Below are 22282 nucleotides of genomic sequence, written 5' to 3'. Positions count from 1 at the left end.
ATACTAACACTCAAGAACGACGGGAATCGTCCCTATATCGCATACAGATACAATCGTATACATTTTAGCCTTTAGTTCAAGGGAAGTTGTCTGAAGTTCATCAACAGGATGGACACAGTACTTTTTAAATGGAGAACTGGCAGAGTTGCGTCAAATAACTATGCTTGTTTGGAGGGAAGCTGTGATGAATATTACATTAGCCTTATTCACTTGATTCATCCACTTAACAATTTTACTGCAGGTACTCAACACGACAAGCACTTAGGATGGAAAAATGAGCAAAACCAAATCCATCTCGATGGGACGCATATCCTACTGTGTGAAAGACAATAAACAAACATTCACCTACAGAAAGACAGATAATAAGTTAAGTCCCATGAAGCAGAATAAGACTGCTGAAGAGACCACACTTCCATGTTGCAGGGACAGCAAGGAGACAGGAGAGGACTAGTCGGCTCCTGCTGCTCACGGGACGCTCACCCTGGCTGGGCTCAGGGCGGCAGCTCTGCACCACGACCTCCTTCACCTGCACCCAAAGCCAAGGAGCATCCCTGATCTGAGTCATCTCATCCGAGGTCAGAGGGGAAGATGTGAACGGCAAGTCCAGCACCCCCATCGGGCACAGAGCTCCTGCTGAGACCTGGCACAAGTCTGTCCGCTCACCTTTCCCTGCGAGGCTGGTCACATGGCCCGGCCACCCACGAGCGGGAGGGGAAGTCTACTCCCTGGGGGCAGGGCATCTGTGAACCACAGGACCACCTACCAGTTGGGGGACAGCGTGTGGTGGATGGATCATGGATAAAATGCAGTATTACATGCAAGATGAAACTTAAGTAGTTATAAGTTATATCCTTTCGATATATCTGTACCTACAGGGCCTCAAAACTGGGTAGTCAATAAAAATCTGTTAAAATGTGGAAGGAAGAAGAGGGAAAAGGATAGGAGGAAAGAAAGACAGACTGTGTGAGAGGCACCATGCTTGGTGTTTGTAATACAGGTGTTTCAATATGTTATTTTGAACTTTCTGGAGATCATCTGCTATTTTTATGAGACCATGAAGTGACACGATACTCATGTGTCAGTACTATTACTACAGTATTTCTTTTCAAAAGAGAAGTTTCTCAGTTCTCAAAATTTTGTGGCTGTAAGGAAATACACATGGTAAAACACCTGTTCCAGGCAGCAGACTGGGAAAATACCAAATTCAAGGGCAATCTTAAGCCCCAGTCTTCTCGTAAGCTCTCTCAAGTATATATCAGAAGTCTTAATTACCCCAAGGGCTGTCAACTTTTTAACTTCAGTAACTTAGAGCAACCAAACCAGGAACAAGACATTACAAATGTCTTACTTTTCAAAACCATGGAAAAGACTTCATGATAAAACCTCAACTTTTTTTTTCGATTTCAACAATTCTTATGGGTGAGGAAGGAGAATGTAATTGTCCCCTTTGCATACGATTTCAAATGAGATTTTGACAAGTGTGAATCAAAATATAAAACACAAAAGGTCTTCTGTTTACGAACGTGACGAGGAAGGACTGAAGACTGTACTGTATACAATTTATACTTTACACACTGAGGAAACACATGGACTTATAATACTGAGTGAAAATTATGTTCTCCTGACTTTTCAAAAGACTAAAGCTCAAGCATGGCATAGAGTTTCCTTTGAATGGTTTGTTGGTAACGAAAAAGGCAGGGGACATTTTTCCAACTAAGCAATGAATTCTTTCAATGTCACCAAAACTGCATACTCCTCGTACCTTGGGAGCCAGGGCTTTCTTGCCATCTGCATGGTTTGCACACGTGTACGGCTGAAGAATTGATTCAACCAAGGTCGCCAGCCAGCCTGTGCACACGCCTCTCCGAAGAACCACCTCCGTGGTGTTAGACAAAAACTCCACAATGTTAAAAATGAAATGAAGCTTCCCTGGGTGAAACAGACTTGAGCTGCAAAGACAAGAGAGGCAAGTTTTTAAACTCTGCATCAAGACTAACACATACAGGTGTTTTTTTTTTAACTGCACTGAGGGGTATTTCCGAGTGGGCACTAGTCACTTTCTCTCCCCTCAGAGAACAGCTCTGCTAATTAATGCAAAACCGCCCTGCCCCCAGCGTCCTGATATCACTCAGGACAGCTTCTGGTTAACTGTGTGCCCCCAAGACTAGATGAGATTTATACAGAACCCCTCCCTCTCCCCTTCCTCCTCCACCCCCAACCAGGGGGCAAGGCACACCAACAAAGGTCGCAGGGGGAGGACTCGGAGACTCGCTAATCGGGGAAATGGTTCTGGACTGTAAGAGCAATGGAAGATGCCACGCCCTATGAACTCTGGGGGAACAGGAGTCCAAGCCTGGTTTTCTTCACTCTTTATCACGTCTGCTAACGTCTTCCACAAGTCTGGTAAGTTTTCAGTAAATGGACCTGTAGCTAGCAAGGATTTGAAAGCTGGAGTTTCATTGTATTTTAGGAGAAAGACGCTGTGTGTTACGTTAATAAGAATCAGTACCTTGCACACGAGTACGGTCTGGGTTGGAGCTTGGGAAGATGTTCTAGAAAAAAGCAAAAACAGGTAACTATTAATTCACTCCTACTGAAAATAAAGTATATGTATACATGTAAACTACATGCAAAGGTCTGACTTCTAAGTTTTCTCTTACTTAGAACATTCAAAACAACTTTTGTTTCAGTTTTCATCATACTTTTAAGTACCTACACATTCACGGTGAGTAAGCAGACCATTACTAGATACTACATCCAAATCTTAAAGACCAAACAGAATCCGTTTCCTTAATGTGAAGCCAGTATTTCTACCTAAAGGCTGTTTGGTTTTTTTAAAACAGCAAACAGGAGTAAGGTCCACAAATGGGCCTCAGAGTCAAGGAACCAATTATATTGTTTTCTGGGGTGTCTCCAGAGTTTTCAGACTTGAAATACAATCGTGACCCAAAGATGATTAGACTGTGGAAAATACTTAGGCTGAAAATATTTTTCCTTTCTTATATTTATAGATAGGGTTATAACAAAAAACCAGAGTGTAACGGTGGACACTCTTAAATCAAGTAACCCAGAAATCCAGTGGTCTCAAGGTACATAGGTACTCTTTCAAAAGGAGACTAAGAGTCAATATTTGAATTGTCCACTAATAAACTATGGAAATTTTTGTGTTCAGTATGTTATCATTTTGATAGCTATTTAGCAAAAATTTGGAAAGCCCTTTCTGAAATGTCTTACAGTTGCAATGTCAGAATAAGGTTTAAAAGAGGGCTCAACACTAACCCTTAGGTGTTATTTTCTCACAGAAATTAGGAAATGAAGTTTTTATAAGTCTCAAAGTTTATAAGCTGAAGCTTCAATACTTTGGTTACCTGATGCGAAGAGCCGACTCATTAAAAAAGACCCTGATGCTGGGAAGGATTGAAGGCAGGAGGAGAAGGGGATGACAGAAGATGAGATGGTTGGATGGCATCACTGTCTCAATGGACATGAGTTTGGGTAAACTCCGCGAGTTGGCGATGGACAGGGAGGCCTGGCATGCTGCAATCTATGGGGTCGCAAAGAGTTGGATACAACTGAGCGACTGAACTGAACCATTAGCTCAAAAGAAAGAGGGTAACAGTGTTCATTTGAACAGGAAAATGGGAAGAGCAGCCTCACCACTTGGAGGACAGAGAACATTAAAAAGTAAAGAGGGAAAGTAAGCAGGGCCTGACTTATAAAGGAGGGCCCTTAACCATACTTGACATCAGAAGGGACCTTCCCGGCCTAACAGTGCAAAGTACAGTACACGTTTTCCTGTCACTATTTATCACTCTAGGAAAACAGACAGGAGATGACAAAAGTACAAGCATAGAAAGTATTAAATAACAAAGGTTTTAAAATCCCATAAATGCTCACAGTCACCGTCCCTGGTAAACATCTCCAAGTCCGGACACCAGGTCCTTAAGGAAGATCTGAAACTCTCTTCTGTTGGAGTACAAGAACCAGAAGACCAGGCTGACCTTCCATCTGGATGCCCATCCCCCCAAGCCCACACTCGGAGGCACCCTGAGTAAGGACACTTGCTTATGCTGGGCCAGCACGAGGAGACCCTTGGGCTCTTAAAGAACCAAAATCTGGACCTGCCCAGGTGGGACATTTCTGAACCCTGCTCACAGAGCACACACTCCATCACACTCCGTCAATTATCACTATCTTTGAAAAAGATCCTTTTCTTGGAAAGCTCATTTTTAGATAAAATTTGGCCAAGTGCTTTCTGAAAAACATATTCGAAGCTGAAGGCTGAGTGAAAAAAAAGAATTACAACTGATTCTATTAATACAGAAAAAGACCCTGCTGCTGGAAAAGATCGAGAGCAGGAGGAGAAGGGGACGACAAAGGGTGAGATGGTTGGATGGCATCACTGATTCAACGGACGTGAATCTGAACAAACTCCGGGAGACAGTGAAGAAGGGGAAGCCTGGTGTGCTACAGTCTATGGGTTGCAAAAAGTCAGACACCTCTTAGCGACTGAACGGCAACAACAATATTGAGAGAAAAATGACAAGTGACAATGGCAGGAAAGAAAACTGAAAAAGCGGGGGGAAAAAAAAACGGGAGAGAGATTCTCTGACCTCAGGAAGGAAGTTCAGCCGCTAAGGCCCCGGGAAGCCCAGCTGTGAGACGCTTGCTTACCGGCCAGTCATGGAGACGCGCGCCCACAGGCCTGCAGGAACTCGAGGTGCCCTTAGCACAGAGGAGCTGCCCCGGGGAGCGCGGCTGTGAGGGCGGCCACTCACCGAGCAGGAGGCCGAGTGGAGGCTGGCAGGACGGGAAGGCCCGCAGCAGGTCGGACAGGCAGGCACCGGCGTCCCTGATGAAGCGGGCGTAGTCAGCCGCCCCCTGCCGGCTGCATAGCTCCTGCAGCCGCCGCCTTTCAGCGCCGTTGCTGGTGTGGTCCGCGAGGGCTCGCAGGAACGCCTGTGGCCAAGAAGCCAACAAGTCACCACGTGCTCTGCGGTCGCAGCCTCAGAACGCGGGGGTGCTGTCCACCTGGGATGTGCCCAATCTTAAAGAAAAAGGGAGTGTGGCCACCAGGAGTGTGGCCGGGAAAAGGGCATTTCGTTTCCTATTTGCTCTGATGGCAGCCTATCAAACTGGGAAGATCCACTTTTATTTTTTGGTCACCTTCCCTGTATCTTAAACTGATCTAATCAGTCATAAGCACAGTCTCAAGTTACACGATAGGTCTATGTGAGTAAACAGAAAGTCAAGTCTCCCAAGCAAACTTTTTTTTTTTTAGTATTTATTTATGTAGCATCTAGTTCCCTGGCATGTGGGATCTAGCTTCCTGACCAGGGATCAAACCCAGGGCCCCTGCATTGGGAGCCCATAGTCTTAGCCACCAGACCACCAAGGAAGCCCCTCGTTAACCACACATTTTTATCTCAGGACACAATACCTGTTCCTGCCTTAGCTGATGACTACAACCTGGATTTCGACACGTATTTGACCACCATTAAGAACTTTCTCTGACAGGCACTGGGTACAAGAGGACACCTAACTTGCCAAAAGGCTTCACAGAAGAGTGGGAGCAACAACGCTACCTGAAACAGGAGTGGACACCACTACATCCATGGCCCCTGCATCCCGCAGGCCCGGACGCCCTTGACAGGGACGACGAGATCACATTCCCGTGGGGCCTCAGGTCTCCACTGACTAGCCAAGAATCCCTGCCGAACCTACCCAGAGACCCACCAGCTACAGGAGCGCAGGAGCTTACCAAGAACACTTCCAGCCAAACTTTCTCAGGTCAATAAACCTTCCCAAGTTACAGGCTAAAGCAGTAGCATATTTCTCACTTTACAGTTAACAGAAACTTCACGGGACTAATATAAGAAATACTGTAATATGTAGAGAACAAGTTGAAAAACATTACTAAAACTTAAATTCTAAATATTTTTAACACAGTAATTGTACTCCAAGGAATTTATTTTAAAAAGAAAATTTAGACAGGTGCATACAGATGCAAACAGAAGGTTGACCTAAATGAATTTTTAATAGTGAAAAACTGGAAACAATGGACTGTCGTTAATCAAATCAACAATTACAGCATCTTTTAATAAGATCTCCAGTATATTTCCATGTTGGGATATGTAAGCTCATGATTTCTTTTTAATTAAAAAAGGCATGTTACAGAACAGCATATATACTAGCAGCACAGATTCAAATGTTAACTGCAGTGTGATAGTGGCTCAGTCGTGTCTGACTCTTTACAACCCACGGACCAGAGCCCACCAGGTTCCTCTGTCCTTGGGGCTCTCCAGGCAAGAACTGCAGCGGGTTGCCATTTCCTTCTCCAGGGGATCTCCCCAACCCAGGGACTGAACCCAGATCTCCTGCTTTGCAGGCAGATTGTCTACTCTCTGAGCCACCAAGGGAAGCCCTATTAACTGCAGGGGGCTAATTAAAAAGCACTTTTGCTTCCTGAATTACTTTTGTGTCCAGACTTTTTACAAGCATACTGCTTTTGCAGTAAGCAAAAATACATTTTTAAATATATACATTGTGAAGTTTTCAGAAATGGTAGAGGTGAACTAAAATTGTGAAATTATGCAGGAAATTTTCATCACAGGGCATCGTAAATTTACTCAAATTATACCCAGGATTAAGCCTTTCCATTGAGCTCACTTCCTAAAGAACTACAAATGCAGTCAACACGTTAATAAAACAGAAGATGAATACTGCAGTGTGGACAGTGTAACGTAGTAACAGTATTGTTTCTGCTCATTCGAAATACAAGTTTGGTAAAACAGCTTGGAAAGTGTGCCCACTAACGTCCGTTGGAGGAACAGGCTAGAAAAAGAGGCGTAACAGCGGCACAATACTGACGCCTAGAGGACCTTCGCCTCCGAGCCCGTCTCGCGTCAGCGTGACCCAGCAAACCCTGCGCTGCGCCCGGAAGAATGCAGACGCACAAATTAACTGCAGGCTTTCACACAAAAGGGGTCTTCCCAGCCTTAAATGAGGGACAGGCGAGGGAAACCCCTAGCCTCCTGTCAGTTAGGGAAGAAGTGTCCGTGCGCAGCTGGAAAACCCATGTCATCGAGGGCCACTTTCATCACTGGTTACCAGGCAACATCGAGTTAACGTCTAGTAAAATAAGATTAAGGAAAAGCCCAACTTGAAATTCCTGTTTCAAAAGAAAACGTAACACTTCAATTTAAGAGCAATTTAAAAATATTTGTCCATGACATCACAGAGACACAGCATGCCTTGGGAACTATTCTGAACACGGGCTGTGAAGACCACATTTTCTAAGCCCTCAAATGACTTAATAAACTCTATAGAAAGATAAGTAGATTTTTTACGTAGATACCAAAAGAATTTAAAAAAACAATACCTTCTTGGGAACGGCTCGTATTTCGAGGCACCAGGTGAGAAGGAAGAGGAGAGAACACCTCTCAGGTACGTGCTCGGGCAAGGCTGCGCCTGTCCAGGTAGACGGGGAAGAGCTCACGACACAGAAAATAAAGATGCTTCCAACCCCGAGAAACACTAACAGCTGCAATCCTTTACATTATAGTGCTATCAAAGTACAACATGATGCTTATTCAGTCAAAAGATTTCCTCACAAAGAACGTGAAAGAAAAACCCACTTTACAAAAACAATTTCACTAATTCCACAGCATTACTGTACCAGCCACACCTACCAAATCTAGGTTTACTAAACAAAAGGAAAGGAAATTATCTAAAACCAAGGAACAAAAGGCCCAGGAATCAAACTGGGGTCTCCTGCATTGCAGGTGGATTCTTTACCAACTGAGCTATTGGGGAAGCCCCTCCAAAAGATGGCAGCGGTCCCACAACACTGCCTGTTGTCCTCAGAAAGAATTTCAGAACTGCCTGAGCTCTAGTTTCAGATTCTAAGCAAACTGCTGTAAAATAATTTTCTTTAATCATGGAAAACACAATTACTTTCATGTATTAAATAAGCAATAACAAATACGCCATGGGACACAAACATAAAACTACCTTTTTTTTTTGGCCACATAGTGCAGTTTGTGGGATGTTCTCCCACCAGGAATTAAACCTGGGCCCCAGAATTGAAAGCTCAGAGTCCTAACCACCAGGGAACTCACAGCAAAAAGCAGTTTTTAAAACAGATTCATATAATATAGTTTTTCTGCATGACAACTCTAGTGTGCAAACTTACAAAAAAAGTAATGCTGATTGAAAAAAAGCAACCTAACAAATTGGCTCAACTAACCAACTTGCTTCTCTGAAACCACAGTTATACTCATCTTTGTGTTTCCCAGTTTGCTGTAAGCTTGCTAATGTCCAGAGTTCTGGAAAGGTTGATTCTTCAACTTCATTTTTAATGTCTGTAAGCGTCCGATAAGCATAAACTCTATCGCCATCTCATTCAGGGTAACTGACTCACCCAGGGCACCTGCTGTGGATGCTAGGGACTCCCACCCAAGACCAAGGCCGGCCCTCAGGCACCTGTGCAGACCCGTGCTGTCACCCCCGTCCCCCCAAGGACGTCCAGAGCAGGAAGACATCAGGCCTGCACCTTTCTTCCTCGTGTCTGCCTTAATCGTCACGGCGACACGGTGCTCTCTCCTGTCTACGAGCTGCAATCTCTGCAGCAGGAACTGTACTTCAGAGTCGCTGTTGGGACAGACCACATTGAAGGCATCTCCAGGCTGGTAGGAAAAATCCGTTTTCTAGAGAAGAGCCGACATGAAATAAAAAAATGCCACATGAGTTAAGAGTTTTAGCTGTGGGGCAACCAACACAGTTTTTCTTATATGAACATCTGAACATACAAATTCATTTTTGGCAATTAGAATTATTTTGTTTCTAACAAATAAGACCAATTAACTAAACAAGCATACTTGTACTAGGAGTTATTTTCAAAAAAGAAATTCTGTAATTATCTAATGTTTTGTTCTTTATCGAGTATTCACAGAATAGAAATTAAGACCTGCCTCTTCTAGAGATTAAGGTGTCCCGGTAAGCAGTGTTTTTAATAATCCATGTAAAAACCCTCTTTTGAAAACATACATACGCACTTTAGGAGCAAGCACACCGCTCTTCAGTGGCCTCTCCTTACTCCTTTGCTTTGGGGAGGAGCGGGGTGGGCGAGACCGCTTTTCTTCCTTTAGGGACACGCAACACAGGAGCATCTGGCTCAGCCCTGGCTGTGCACAGACCCAGGCTCCGGGTGGAGCCGCCTCCCACAGCAGGTCTACGCACTCTGCACAGAGTGGGTGAGGGTGTGGAGGGCTCCGGGAAGGGGCCTCTGACCACACATGCCCACACCCCTAGCCTGTGAGGGACGCAGACACAGACCAGACCCACCAGTCGGCCAAATCTCACCTCTTTATGACAGAAGTGTGTAACAGAAGTGAAATGCTTTCGTGTATATAGGATATTTAACAGTGGGGATAAAAATGTTCAAAAGAAAATGGAATTACTCAATAGTATGAGAGTCCCTTGGACTGCAAGGAGATCAAACCAGTCAATCTGAAAGGAAATCAAACCTGAATATTCACTTGCAAGGACTGATGCTAAAGTTCCAATATTTTGGCCACCTGATGCGAAAGACCAACTCACTGGAAAAGACCTGGATGCTGAGAAAGGTTAAATGCAAAAGGAGAAGGGGGCAGCAGAGGATGAGATGGCTAGAGAGCATCACCAACCGACTCAACGGACATAAGTCTGATCAAGCTCCAGGAGAGAGTGAAGGACAGGGAAGCCTGGAGTGCTGCAGTCCATGGGGTCACAAAGAGTCAGACACAGCTTAGCGACTGAACAGAATAGCATGTAAGCAAAACCATCCAGTTTTGATGCCTGCCGTATTTTTTTCTATTAGAAATTCAACTAAACCTCCACCAAGAGCCTTGACAGTCTTTTCTGAAAGTCCAGCCCACTGAGCTCCTTGGGACCCGCATCCAGAGCTGAGCTGCAGGACTGTGAGCAGGGCCAGTACGGCTTCCCACCTGAGGCCAGCGGCTGGGGCAGGGCTGGGGAAGGCCTATGGATGGGGCTCCCGAGAGCCACACAGAACCCCTCTAAAACTGTGTGCAAAATGCTTATAGTAAACTTTCTGGAGACGGGGAGTCCATGACTTCTCCCAGATTCTCAAAGGAACATGGACCACCACTCTGAGAAGTGACCGTCACACGACGGGCTGGCCTGGGCTCAATTTCCCTGGCCGCTGACCTCAGCTTCCTTGCCTGGGGCTCCTATATGCCAGTGCTGTCCTGATTCCATTACTCTTTCGTGGCTTAATGAGCAAGGCAGCAACACTACTCTGTCCAAGTGGAATCACCTCCAGTCACTCCTCATTTCAGCCCCTCCTTGAAGAGGAAAGAAACAGGGATGAGATGGAGAGACAAAATGACGGGTCAGGAATAAACATGAGAGGCCAGGTGGCTGGTGCTGTCCAGCCAGCACCTCCTCCTTCCAGCCTGTGTGGGTGAGGACACACCACAGGTCAGCCTCCGCGCTGACTGACAACATCCCTGTGCTCAGAAACACATTCTGGAACTTACCGAAACGTCCAGTTCTATCAGAAGAGTGGTTTTTATGGCATCATTCGTAGTCAGTTGAACTGCCTTTGAAATTGGAACGTGAAACACTGGATCCACCGAACTCACAGATGCGTGGCTTTCCTCCTTGAGAAAGAAATGTGATAAAGTGCTATGAAACGCGATTTTCAATTATACTTACCACTGCTTCACTTGGCGGCAACATCAGAGGTACAGGATCTTTCAACACTCCCTGGTGAGATTTCAGAATTCTTCTCTAAGGTAAATGCCTACAGACAGGCCTCTCAATCTTTCAGAAGAGAAGTTCATCTATATTTTAAACTCCTTGTCTACTAGACTAAAATTTCTGAGAGTATATGGGAAACATCAGATACTAGCACTTTCCATGGAAAGGTCTAAGAGTCTTCCTAATGAACTATGCAAAAAGAAAGAGTGTGTGTGCACATTTCAGAAGGAGATTCTAAAGGAGTGACAGATGTTTACGGTCGGGAGCTGTCTGCACAGATGGCGACAAGAGTCCTCAGAGCGGCAGGCGGTGCTGTCCCACAGAGCTTTCTGGACAGCAGGGATGCTCCATGACCTCATTGGCCAATAGCTGACCACTGGGCAATGGAAACATGGCTGGTGTAACTCAAGCATTGAATTCTTAATTTAATTTTCATTAATTAATAGTAGCAACACGCAGGTAAAATTAGACAATACAGGCCTTGGGAAACTAGAAAGAAACCCAAATCTTGGTCCTACCTCACCAGATTCATAACCTGATGATCCTAAGTTCTAATAAAAATAGAAACTGACATCTCGGAAAGTGCTGGTCAGTTAACTGTGGATGAGTGGCTATGTGGGCAGGCCGGGGAGAAGGCCAGGGCTGAGGTCTGAGAGTTGTAGTGATGGGGACGGGGGCACGGCCTTCAGCAGGGCTGCCTGCCGGCAGTGCTCACAGCGGGTCCCCAGCCCCTCGCCGTCACCTCCGGGTAACCCCTGAGCACTCAAGGTCACACCTCCGTCCAGAGGCCGCCCCATCCAAAGACTCATCAACGACTGTAGAGGCCCAGCCCCTGTGCAGAGCTCACAGCAACCCTGAAGGGCCGCCTGGCTTCAGGGAGCCCTGCAGCTCAGCTTCTCCTGTGCCCTGGCCGGCTCCTGCCCCATGACATCCCGGGGCGAGGAGGAGGCCCCGAAGACCATCTCACAGTGACTCCCAGGAACCCAGCCTGGGACAGCCAGACCAGAGTGGCCTGAGAAAGTCGCTAAAATGGGCATGTGGCGCTGGAGGGCTGCCCCGCTGGCAGTGAGAACATACTTGGTGACACGTGCTCGGGACAAGGAAGAAGCGGCACCGACTGGGCCGCTGGGACTGGAGGCCTACGACTAAGCTTCACCGACACTTTGGGAAAAAATGCAAAAAGCCAAGAATAATGAGGCAACAACTAAAATCTACCAGTGAAAGCCAGAGGATACTCTCAGTAGCTTACACATGAGCGCTCACCAGCTGCAGCCTGAGGGCAGAGAAAGCCAGGGAGACTCGGCAGGGAAGAATGGGGGAGAGACACCTGAGTGAGACAAGCCCTGGCACCCGCGGAAGGGACCGCTCCTTCCTTAAGGACAAGAGCTCCCTTCTTGCATTAAGACAACGCGGGGACTCCACCCCGCACCCTATCCCTCCTCCTGGCTGCTGGACCAAAACTACAGTTAAGAAGCAACAGGCCTGGCTACCCGTGCGCTGGGCCAGCTGCAAAGAAAGGGCAGGACAGCAACATGCATCAACAGAACACAACACGCGTGCCCCAGACAGAAGGCTGAGGTCCCGGGCCAGGCGGGGCAGGACACAGGTCTGGATGAAGGGCTTTCTAACTGGGACACTCTCCCAGGACACAGGCTTTCCTCACCCTGGCAGAGCCCCAGAGATGACGTAAACACACGGACAGCAGGGCAACTAGAGCAAAGAAAAAGCTAAGTGGGGCAGAAATGCCAAGACGTTTGAGGACAGGATTGAAAAGCTCAGAGAAGAGGGCCTGTCAGAGTGGACAAACCCACGTAAGGCCAAACCCACCAGCTGACAGGGGCTCCCTGGAGCGCCCAGAGACCACCGCACTGCCAAGGCCAACAGGCCCGCGCTGGTCAGGGGGTCAGCAGCACCACTGAGCTCCCTGCTGGCCAGAGCTCACAAAGTGGGCGCCCAGCAACAGGAAAACCAGAGCCACCCTGCCCCCCGCCCCCGGGCACCAAGGACAGAGGGAGGCGGAAGCACCTGGCCAGGAACGCTGGGGGGAGGGGTGTGCACAAGGACCACAGTGAGTAGAAAAGCTGGGGGGCGGCCAAGGGCCCCTCCCAGAAATAACAAGACTGACGAACTCATGGCTTCCAGAGCATCTGAGTGAATGGGCGGCCGACAAGGGCGCTGATAGGTCCTCACAAGGGAAAGAAACCAAGACGTCATGAGCGGGAAGCTGTCCCAGTGAATGCTCAAGGCCCTCTGTCCAGCTGCTGGACTTGAGTCAGCTGTCAGACCTGGAGCCCTCCCACCCGATAGCAGGAGCAGGCAGACCCTCAGGAGGAGCGACTCCGCGAGGCACAGAAACCGCACTGATGCTGCCCCAGGGGTAAAGAAGCGTTGGACTCGGGGCGCGGGGAGAGCAGCCAGGTGCAGCTACTGGCCACACAGGCCCGAGGGCTGAGCCCGGTGGGGACCAGAGTCCTGGGGAACAGGAGCACTGGACTCAGGACGTGGGGAGAGCGGCCAGGTGCAGCTGCTTGGCCACAGCCCTGAGGTCTGAGCCTGGGGGGGGACCAGAGTCCTGGGGTAAAGGAGCGCTGGACTCGGGACGCGGGGAGAGCAGCCAGGGGCAGCTGCTGGCCACACAGGCCCGAGGGCTGAGCCCGGGGGGGACCAGAGTCCTGGGGAACAGGAGCACTGGACTCAGGACGCGGGGAGAGGGGCCAGGGGCAGCTGCTGGCCACACAGGCCTGAGGGCTGCAGCCAGGGGTGACCGCAGTCCTGGGGTAAAGGAGCGCTGAACTCGGGACGCGGGGAGAGCAGCCAGGTGCAGCTGCTGGCCACACAGGCCTGAGGGCTGCAGCCAGGGGTGACCGCAGTCCTGGGGTAAAGGAGCGCTGGACTCGGGACGCGGGGAGAGCAGCCAGGTGCAGCTGCTGGCCACACAGCCCCGACGCCTGCAGCCAGGGGGGACCGGGGTCCTGGCCCGAGTCTGGCTCAAAGGGCCCAGTGGCTCACCTGCGGTTAGCATAACCCCACGGTGAAATCTCGGCCTGCGGGCTACGAGCCATCAAGTGACTGAGCCCGTGTGCACTGAAGCTCAGCTGCCCACTCTGCCCAACCCGGCGCCCATCCTCCCCTCCCCCACCCGCCCCACTCCCCAAGGGGGTTATCCCAAGATGGGGCCCTAAAATAGGAAACTTTTTTCCTCAATCCCTTATTCTCTAGGTATATCCTTTAAACAGATTTACACAAGTTTCCGTTAAATAGTTGAGATTTTAAAAAATCTTTTGAAGACATTACCGACAACTCAAGTCTATTTAATGACACCTATCATAAAAGAAACTCTCAGGCAGATCCTAAGTGAAGCGCCTTGTCAGATCAATCAGAGATCGACACCCCTGCCACACACACTCATCCTTGCAGCACAAACCCGGGGCCGGTTCACCACCCTGAGCCCACCTGCCTGGCATGTTTATCACAGCCACAGCACCTGTCCCCAATTCTGACTAAGAGGTACTTATTGTGATAATCCCTTTTAATAAAGAATGAAACATGAGTGTGAAAACAATAACCCAGGGAAGGTCATATAAAAACCTACCTGTTTATATGAATGCATTAGAAAAACATTGTAAAAATATGACGGTGAAAACACTGGTATGCATATCAAGTGTTTGCAAACAGTTTTCAAATAAACTAGAAAGTTGGACTTAAACTGTTTCTCAAATGTCTTTCCTCATTTAATAAAAGGAAAAGAAGAAACCAGAAACCATGACAGTTGCGTTAAGGGTGTGGTTTACCTGAGAAAGCCCACATGGAACTCCCTCTGAACAGAGAGAGGTCAGCCAGGCGTCACAAGACTGGCTGCCCTGGAAGCTTATTCCAAGCATGTTGGAAGAAATTTCAGGGAACCATATACTGACAATCGTGGGGTAATATCAGCTATTACTCAACTTGATGCTCAGAAATGTACAGACCACTTTAAAGTCATTTATTTACTGATAGGAAAAATACTCAGGGCATAGAAAAAAAGACTTAAACAGACAAAAACAGGTCTATTAAAATATTACCAAGAGAAAGAAAAACCCCTAAGATGGAGAATCCCAGGACAGCAAAGATCCACACTGGAAAAGTGATCTCACTATACCTGACTCAGATTAGTTGCTGAGATGGTTTCCTGACTGCCCACAACTCACCCTCACCTGGCTGACATCTAAAGCAAGAAGCCAGGACGTTACTTCTCCAAGGCAATGGAGAAACTGAGCTCGTGCCCATTCACTTCTTCAAAGCGAAGCCAGGCAGTAATACAAGTGCATCTGTAACACTTGGAGGCAACGCCGCTTTGGGAGTGACTCCACTCCAGCACCGCAGTGCAGAAGCAGCCTCGGGCGGGCATGGCTGTGCTCCAATAAATCTTCACTTACACAAGGAATGCTGGACCACACCCACCCAGCATGCCGTGGCTTGTTCCTCTGCCATAGTATAATTAAAAAAACACCACCAAACCCTTTTTATGAAGATGGCGCCGAAGGCGAAGAAGGAAGCCCCTGCCTCTCCTAAAGCTGAAGCCAAAGCAAAGACTTTGAAGGCCAAGAAAGCAGTGTTGAAAGGTGTCCACAGCCACAAGAAAAAGAAGATCCGGACTTCACCCACCTTCCGGCGGCCCAAAACACTGCGACTCAGGAGGCAGCCCAAATATCCTCGGAAGAGCGCCCCCAGGAGAAACAAACTTGACCACTATGCCATCATCAAATTCCCCCTCACCACCGAGTCAGCCATGAAGAAAATAGAAGACAACAACACACTGGTATTCATTGTGGATGTCAAGGCCAACAAGCACCAAATTAAACAGGCTGTGAAGAAGCTCTATGACATTGACGTGGCTAAGGTCAATACTCTGATCAGGCCTGATGGAGAGAAGAAGGCATATGTTCGACTGGCTCCTGACTATGATGCTTTGGATGTTGCCAACAAAATTGGGATCATCTAAACTGAGTCCAGCTGGCTAATTCCAAATATAAAAGTTTTCACTATTTAAAAAAAAAAAAAAAAAAAAACCACCACCAACATCACTGCTTACCTGGCCAAGGGCCTCCTCCAGATGCACCTCTAAGTATTCCGGTGGTAAAGCGGGAATATTCAGAGAGGCTTGTGAAAGTGGGGGTACTGAACAGGTAAGCGAGGCCTCAGAGTCTGCAATCAAAGTACTTGATTGACTGCTGTTCACTGCATTTTGTTCCAAAACTTCAGCAGCCTTTCCTCCGGAATCATCTAATCTCAGAAGTCCAACTTGTGATTCCACATGTGATAATTCCGGCGTCAAGGGATCTGTCCTCTGGGAGGCATGAGATGCCATCGTGAGAGTTTCACTTGTATCCTCTCTTCCTCTGTTCGACAGAAAATGCTTCTCGAGGGCGGCCCAGAGTCCGTTAATCCAAGGCTCAACCACAAGTTCTAAACTGAGTTGGAAAAAAACAGGAAAAAAGAAACAAACACTTAAGTTCTCCATTTAAACACTTAACAACAGGATAACATGAGAGTCTGTCCATTTGACAGAATGCTGTGCAACTGTCAGAAACATTCACCATGAAGGCTATTCAGAATACAAAAATACTTATGATTAAGCTAAAAACCAAAACTTTACTGTGTTCATTAGCACTGAGCTATAAAAAAGTATGAACATGCATAAAAATCAGAGAGCAAAAATGAAGATGATTTAGTAAAAGGTAATAGGAGTTTGATTCCACTTAACTTCCTAAAATAGAGTTGATATTGTAAGAAGACGTCATTTTAAACAGGCATGCTAAATCTGATGAGGCTAACTGAACATACCCAAAATCCAAGTCTACCGTAATATCATAAATGATAATTATATCAAATGCACCACTGTTTTTTGCCTAGCCAATTTACTGATCTTTGTTTCCTACAGATTAAGATACCACCAAGAATCCACTCCAGATTAATGCTCTATGACTAATAGCTCAACCCTTCAATCATACTTTAGTAGGAGAGCTGAATTAACCGTAAGTACATCGTAAAATATGCTCATCTACTGACTGGAGAAAGAAATGGCAACCAACTCCAGTATGCTTGCCAGGAAAATCCTATGGACAGAGGAGCCTGGCAGACTACAGTCCTTGGGGTCGCAAAAGAGTCGGACACGACTAAGCAACTAAATAACAAACTGCCTACTGGCAAAGTATGCCAACAGTAACATTCCCTATGCTCTGTTCAGAGTGAATGGCTAAGTACTGCATCAAGACCTTGAGAAGGACATCTCTGTCATTTTCAATCACAACTCCAATGCGTGATCAATTAAGTTCCAATTCATAGAGCTAAGTGACAAGAGGAGACACATTTCAGACCTCTGTCTTATCGAGACTTTGGCTATAATTTCATTGTATTCATTTACTGCTCACGTGGTACATACTTCAAAATTTGGTGATACAGTACATCCATCCCTCAGGGGCATTTGGAAGAGCAAGCATACAAAATTAATGGTTCAATAATGACAGCTACATTTAAAACACAATTTTCACAACTCAGAAATACTAAATGGTAATACTCTTAAAAGAAAGCTCATGCCCACGGAGCATGCACTATATGGTGGACGTTGTTCTAAAACAAGTTTTATTCATTCATTTGATGCTTCAAAGAACCTTAAACAATATATACTGTTATTATCCATTTCACAAGGGGGAAACACCAAGACACAAAAAGTTTAAGTAATTTTAGCAATGCTTCATAGCCAGTAAGTGGGGAAAACCAAGGATCTGAACGCAGGTATTTGAACTCCAGTCTACATTCTTAACCCCTTCAATGTGGTGGTACAGTAAGCCAAGATGTCTCCTTGAAAATATTCTAATTTTAGAAAAGAGTACTTAGGTTGAAAACTTTAGAGATGCACGCTGCTAAAATATACATTGAAGAATTTTAATGGTCAATGCAATAAATCAACAGTGAAATCAAAAGCCTCTGAAGTAAAATATGAGTTGAGCAATAGGACTAACAGATTTATAAGCGTTTAGCATTTAAACAGCTCAAAAAGGACAATAAACATTTAATGCCAACGTTTCTCATGGGAAAAAAAACCCAATACAATGAGACAAAACTGAAAGGTAACAGGCAAGGCAATGTGGCAGAGCTGTCACCATAAAGGACATGTACCCTGCGGCAATGGAAAAAAACTCACAGCATCACAGCTGCAGAAAATGATGGACTTATGGACTCACAAAGGTGAGTTACGGGCAAACAGAACTGTCTCCAACATGCCCATGCAAGGCAGCATATGCAGAAAAGCACAACCTTTGCTGAACTTGTCATGTGGCATAAGCCGATCTAGTGGGTGAGATTTACTTAATACACAGAGCCAGTAGAAAAAAAATCGAGTGCGTGCAAGTGCTGTTATGACAGAATAAGGACAATTCTATAAGGTCTCTGAATTAACACATTAAGAGGATTTGTAAGGCGGCACATAGGGTGAAATACTGAACTGTAAAAACAAGAACAAATTAATGCAATAGAAATTACATTCCTGGTTGGCAGGGTGGTAAATGCCCATGAAGATGCGGAGGGAGAGCCCCAAGGAGCGGGGTGCTGGGAAGGCCTCTAGTCCCCATCTCCACCTGTAATGCGCCTGTAACGCGGGCAGCCGGGCGCCCTCCAAGGGGAGGTCCAGAGTCCAGTCACTCCCCTGCAGCCACTCCTCTCCAAGTTCCTAAAGAAAACAATGACTTTTGCAAATAGCTGCACATTTCTAAGCCTGAGGTAACTGTACTGGGCTACCTTCCTAATGTCTTCCATTAGCAGACACTGAGATGGACGAGGCACTTAAAAAAAAAATCAGCAAACAGATAAATCAAGCTCTGAAGGATTTTCCTTGGTCCCAAAACTAAAATAGGACTTTCAAGACTGAAAGTTAATGCTAGTTCAAAAATGAACCACTTTTGTAAACTGACTTACATCATGTACAAACATGGTTTACTGGAAACGATAGAGGTACATTGCTCTTACCCCACACAGTCATCCGCGTGGCCAGTGTTGTAGAAACGCTGGGCTCCAAGCTCCTGAAGTCGTTTATCAATTACCTTCCCCCCGTTACAGAAGTACGTGTATTCTGAATCACCCAGACCTAGAGTCCAAATGGGTTATTAGCATGCAGTAAGGTTTAAATTTAACCACCTACACAAGAGAGAAACAAAACATTCAGAAGACCACCACTCAAAGCTCTTCTTGATGTAACAGGAAATAATGTGCAGTTTTGTATTATTTTTTCCTTGAGGAATACTAACTATGCAAACAGAAACAAAACAAGTACTGTTAACATAAATATATCTCACATTTTTGTTTCCATGAATTTGTGTAAAAATATGGTAATCTGAAAATAAGGATTAGCGTACTAAATGAGAGGGTAACAGGCAGGAAGGCCAGGGGTCTCCAAAGGGAGGAAAGAAGCTCCAAGTGTCAGACACTTTTTCTCTCTCTCTTAAGCAGCAGGAGGAAACATACTAGTGTTAAATTTTTTCTCCTTCTCTATACAAATTTTAAAAGTTTTCTCTTAAAATTCTGTGTTGCCATGACGACACCTGGCTCCAGCAGAACTTAACTTTTCTCAAACCCTGAGCTAACCAATGCGTTTTCTTATGGAAATGTTTGTCTTAAGCTATGTTAATGAACTATGTATTTACCTTAGACTCTGGTCTTTCTTCAAGTCTTTCCTCTTAAGACTTAGAATGACAAGGACTCAACAAACCTATATGTTCTACTCATACATTGTTCCCCTAATCTCTAACTGTTAATGAAACTGTATATTTTCTTGGAAACCTGTCTTTCTTCAAGATTCACGTCAATCGTTCTATGGCCCGGGATGACTCACCTGGTGCCAATGTTATCTCAAAATGCATGTTGTGGGTGAGAGGCCTGGAGCCACTCTGAGTTTTGGGACATCTCCTTTCTCTAACTAGCAGCCTGTTGATAGGTATGTAACTTACTGCTAAAGGCTAGCCGGGGCGGGGGCGCGGGGCACTCTTTCTGCCCCCTTCTGATGTCTATGTCAGAAGCCTTCTCCATCTCTTTAATACTTTAATAAAACTTTATAACACAAAAGCTCTGAGCAATCAAGCCTCGTCACTGGCCCCGGACTGAATGCTTCTCTGGAGGCCAAGAATCCTGGGAACTTTCACAGCTCAGCAACAACCTTTGCTGAAGAGCAAACAACCTTTGCTCCTTTCTTAAGAACATGCAATGTCTGTATTTGCAGGCTTTTCTGATCCCACTGCAGGGTCTGCAAACTACAGCCTGTGGGCAATTACCATCCACTGTCTCTGCAAATAAAGTTTTATTGGAACACAGCCAGGTCCACCTGTTCACACCTTGTTAAGGCGGCTTTCAAGCTCCAACAGCAGAGATGAATAGTTGTTAGACCAGTGACTTATGAAGCCTGAAGTATTTGCTATCTTGTCTTTTATGGAGTTTACTGACTCCTTATCTAAAACAAGAGGTACATCCGAAACACAACCAACCATTCATTTGCTCTGTTTCTGTGTTGGATATAAGAATCGCTTCTATGTTTCCTCGTAAGAAATGGACTAACATTTTCATACTTTGTTGAAAATTTAAAATTAAGAGCTTAAATTTCATAGTTGTTTGCCTCCCTAAATTTTTCCTACAAGAACAAGGTGAGCAATCCATCAGTGGGCCCATACAGCCCATACACAGGCCTAAGATTGACTAAATGGCCAAACAGGCTTCAGTCTCCCCTTTTAAACAATTTTGAGGAATTTTTAAACCAATATATACATGTTCACTCTTCTAAATAAATAAATTGGAAAAACTGAATTAAAAATCTATACACATTCTAAAATGCTCTCTTGAACACACTACACATGACAGATCTCGGCCAGGCTCATCATTTCAATCCCTATCCAGTTACTTATCATCGCACATTCCATCCTTTCTCGATACCCTCCCCAAAACTGCTCTCAAAGGAGAACAGAAAGCGCGAGCCAGGCAAATGGATCCTGAATTCCCTCTCTGGTGCAACTATCTCACTGAGCTGGTCCTTCTGAGCCTTTAATATTTTAAAGCTACTCTTCACAGACCCTACCCTAGGTCAGTGCTTTTTAAGTTGGGGTACATAGTAGAGTCACCTGAGAGCTTTAAAAAACACTGATCCTGGAGAAGGAAATGGCAACCCACTCCAGTATTCTTGCCTGGGAAAGTCCATGGACAGAGGAGCCTGGCGGGCTGCAGTCCATGGGGTTACATGACCGAGCATGTGTGCACGAGGGTAGAGGGAGATGGATTGGTAGCAATAAACTGGTAGAACTAAAAAAAAATAAAAAATACTGATCCCAGGACCCTACTTCAGAATGATTAAGTCGGAATCACAGTGGGTGGGGGTGGGGTGAGAGGGGCAGGGAGGGAGGCACTCAAAGCAACGACATTGGAAGGAAAACTCCCAGCAGATGCTAGTGTGTGCCCAGGCTGGAGAACCAGTATCCTAGGGGAGTGGTCATCTGCTAAGGAAGCTGTCACAGACACATAAGAACTTTGAGGAAAAAAAAAAACACAGCATGCAGGGTTGCTCCCTGGGTTTTAGCAGAATTGGGGTGGAGCCCAATCACTTACATTTCAAAAATATTTCCTAGTTGAGTCTGGTGTGTGCCGAGGTTAAGATGCTATTCTGGAGCTCTGCAGAGGAGCTGCTGGGGGTGATGGCTAGGAAATAGCACCTTGTTTACCCTCAAATGTTATACATACATAAAACAAATAAAAACCCAAGGAAGACAAAATCTATACAATGATGCACCATGGTTTTGAAAAACACATTTAGATACTAGCGCTAAGCCAGCAGTAACACTCTAGAAACTACACAAAATGCAGTCCACACCTAGTAATCCATACCGCAGGTGAGCCAGGAAGTCAGGTGGCAGCGTCTTGTCCTGTATGGCTTTAACAAATTTTCGGGCTGTGTCAGGCGGGTCTCCGTTGCCCGTGGTAGAAACCACCATCACAAGAGGTGCTGTTTCAGTTTTCAGATCATACTATAAAACAAGGGTGTCATGTCAGAGATCAACTGCTATGTAGACTTAACATGGAGAAGGCAATGGCAACCCACTCCAGTACTCTTGCCTGGAAAATCCCATGAACGCAGGAGCCTGATGGGCTGCAGTCCGTGGGGTCACAAAGAGTCGGACACGACTGAGCGACTTCACTTTCACTTTTTACTTTCATGCACTGAAGAAGGAAATGGCAACCCACTCCAGTGTTCTTGCCTGGAGAATCCCAGGGACGGCGGAGGCTGGTGGGCTGCCGTCTATGGGGTCACACAGAGTTGGACACGACTGAAGCGACTTAGCAACAGCAAGCAACAGACTTAACACATCAGCAAAACAATCAGCTCCATCTTCCGACCCGTCGTCCGTGTCGTGTAATGGCAGACAGGCACACAAGAGCATTTTAAATCAGCAAAGTGAAAGGGTTACTCCTCAGACATCAGGAAACCTAGCTGTCAGGACGGGCCCAA

The 22282-nt window shown here is 46.1% G+C and overlaps 1 protein-coding gene and 1 pseudogene across 3 annotated transcripts in view; one reads left to right on the top strand and one right to left on the bottom strand.

Moving 5' to 3' along the window:
- Positions 1 to 22282, bottom strand: part of MTRR (5-methyltetrahydrofolate-homocysteine methyltransferase reductase) — a 33080-nt gene that overhangs the window by 6633 nt on the left and 4165 nt on the right. For 2 of the 3 annotated variants that reach the window (XM_065905181.1, XM_065905182.1), the window contains exons 3-11: positions 21647 to 21800; positions 18769 to 18886; positions 15836 to 16214; positions 10542 to 10664; positions 8555 to 8708; positions 7382 to 7470; positions 4779 to 4959; positions 2510 to 2552; positions 1763 to 1949 (exon numbers count right to left, since the gene is read on the bottom strand). In XM_065905181.1, coding sequence (XP_065761253.1) covers positions 1763 to 1949; positions 2510 to 2552; positions 4779 to 4959; positions 7382 to 7470; positions 8555 to 8708; positions 10542 to 10664; positions 15836 to 16214; positions 18769 to 18886; positions 21647 to 21800 — 1428 coding nt within the window. Of the gene's footprint in view, positions 1 to 1762; positions 1950 to 2509; positions 2553 to 4778; positions 4960 to 7381; positions 7471 to 8554; positions 8709 to 10541; positions 10665 to 15835; positions 16215 to 18768; positions 18887 to 21646; positions 21801 to 21888; positions 21998 to 22282 lie in introns of those variants that run through there. The other variant, XM_065905184.1, reaches the window with a different exon arrangement.
- On the top strand, positions 15265 to 15806 carry LOC136146517 (large ribosomal subunit protein uL23 pseudogene; annotated as a pseudogene).

This window comes from Muntiacus reevesi, chromosome 14 (genome assembly GCF_963930625.1).
Source record: "Muntiacus reevesi chromosome 14, mMunRee1.1, whole genome shotgun sequence".
Classification (NCBI taxonomy): domain Eukaryota; kingdom Metazoa; phylum Chordata; class Mammalia; order Artiodactyla; family Cervidae; genus Muntiacus; species Muntiacus reevesi.
Note: the sequence above shows the minus strand (reverse complement) of the source record. Positions and strands in the feature narration are given on the sequence as shown.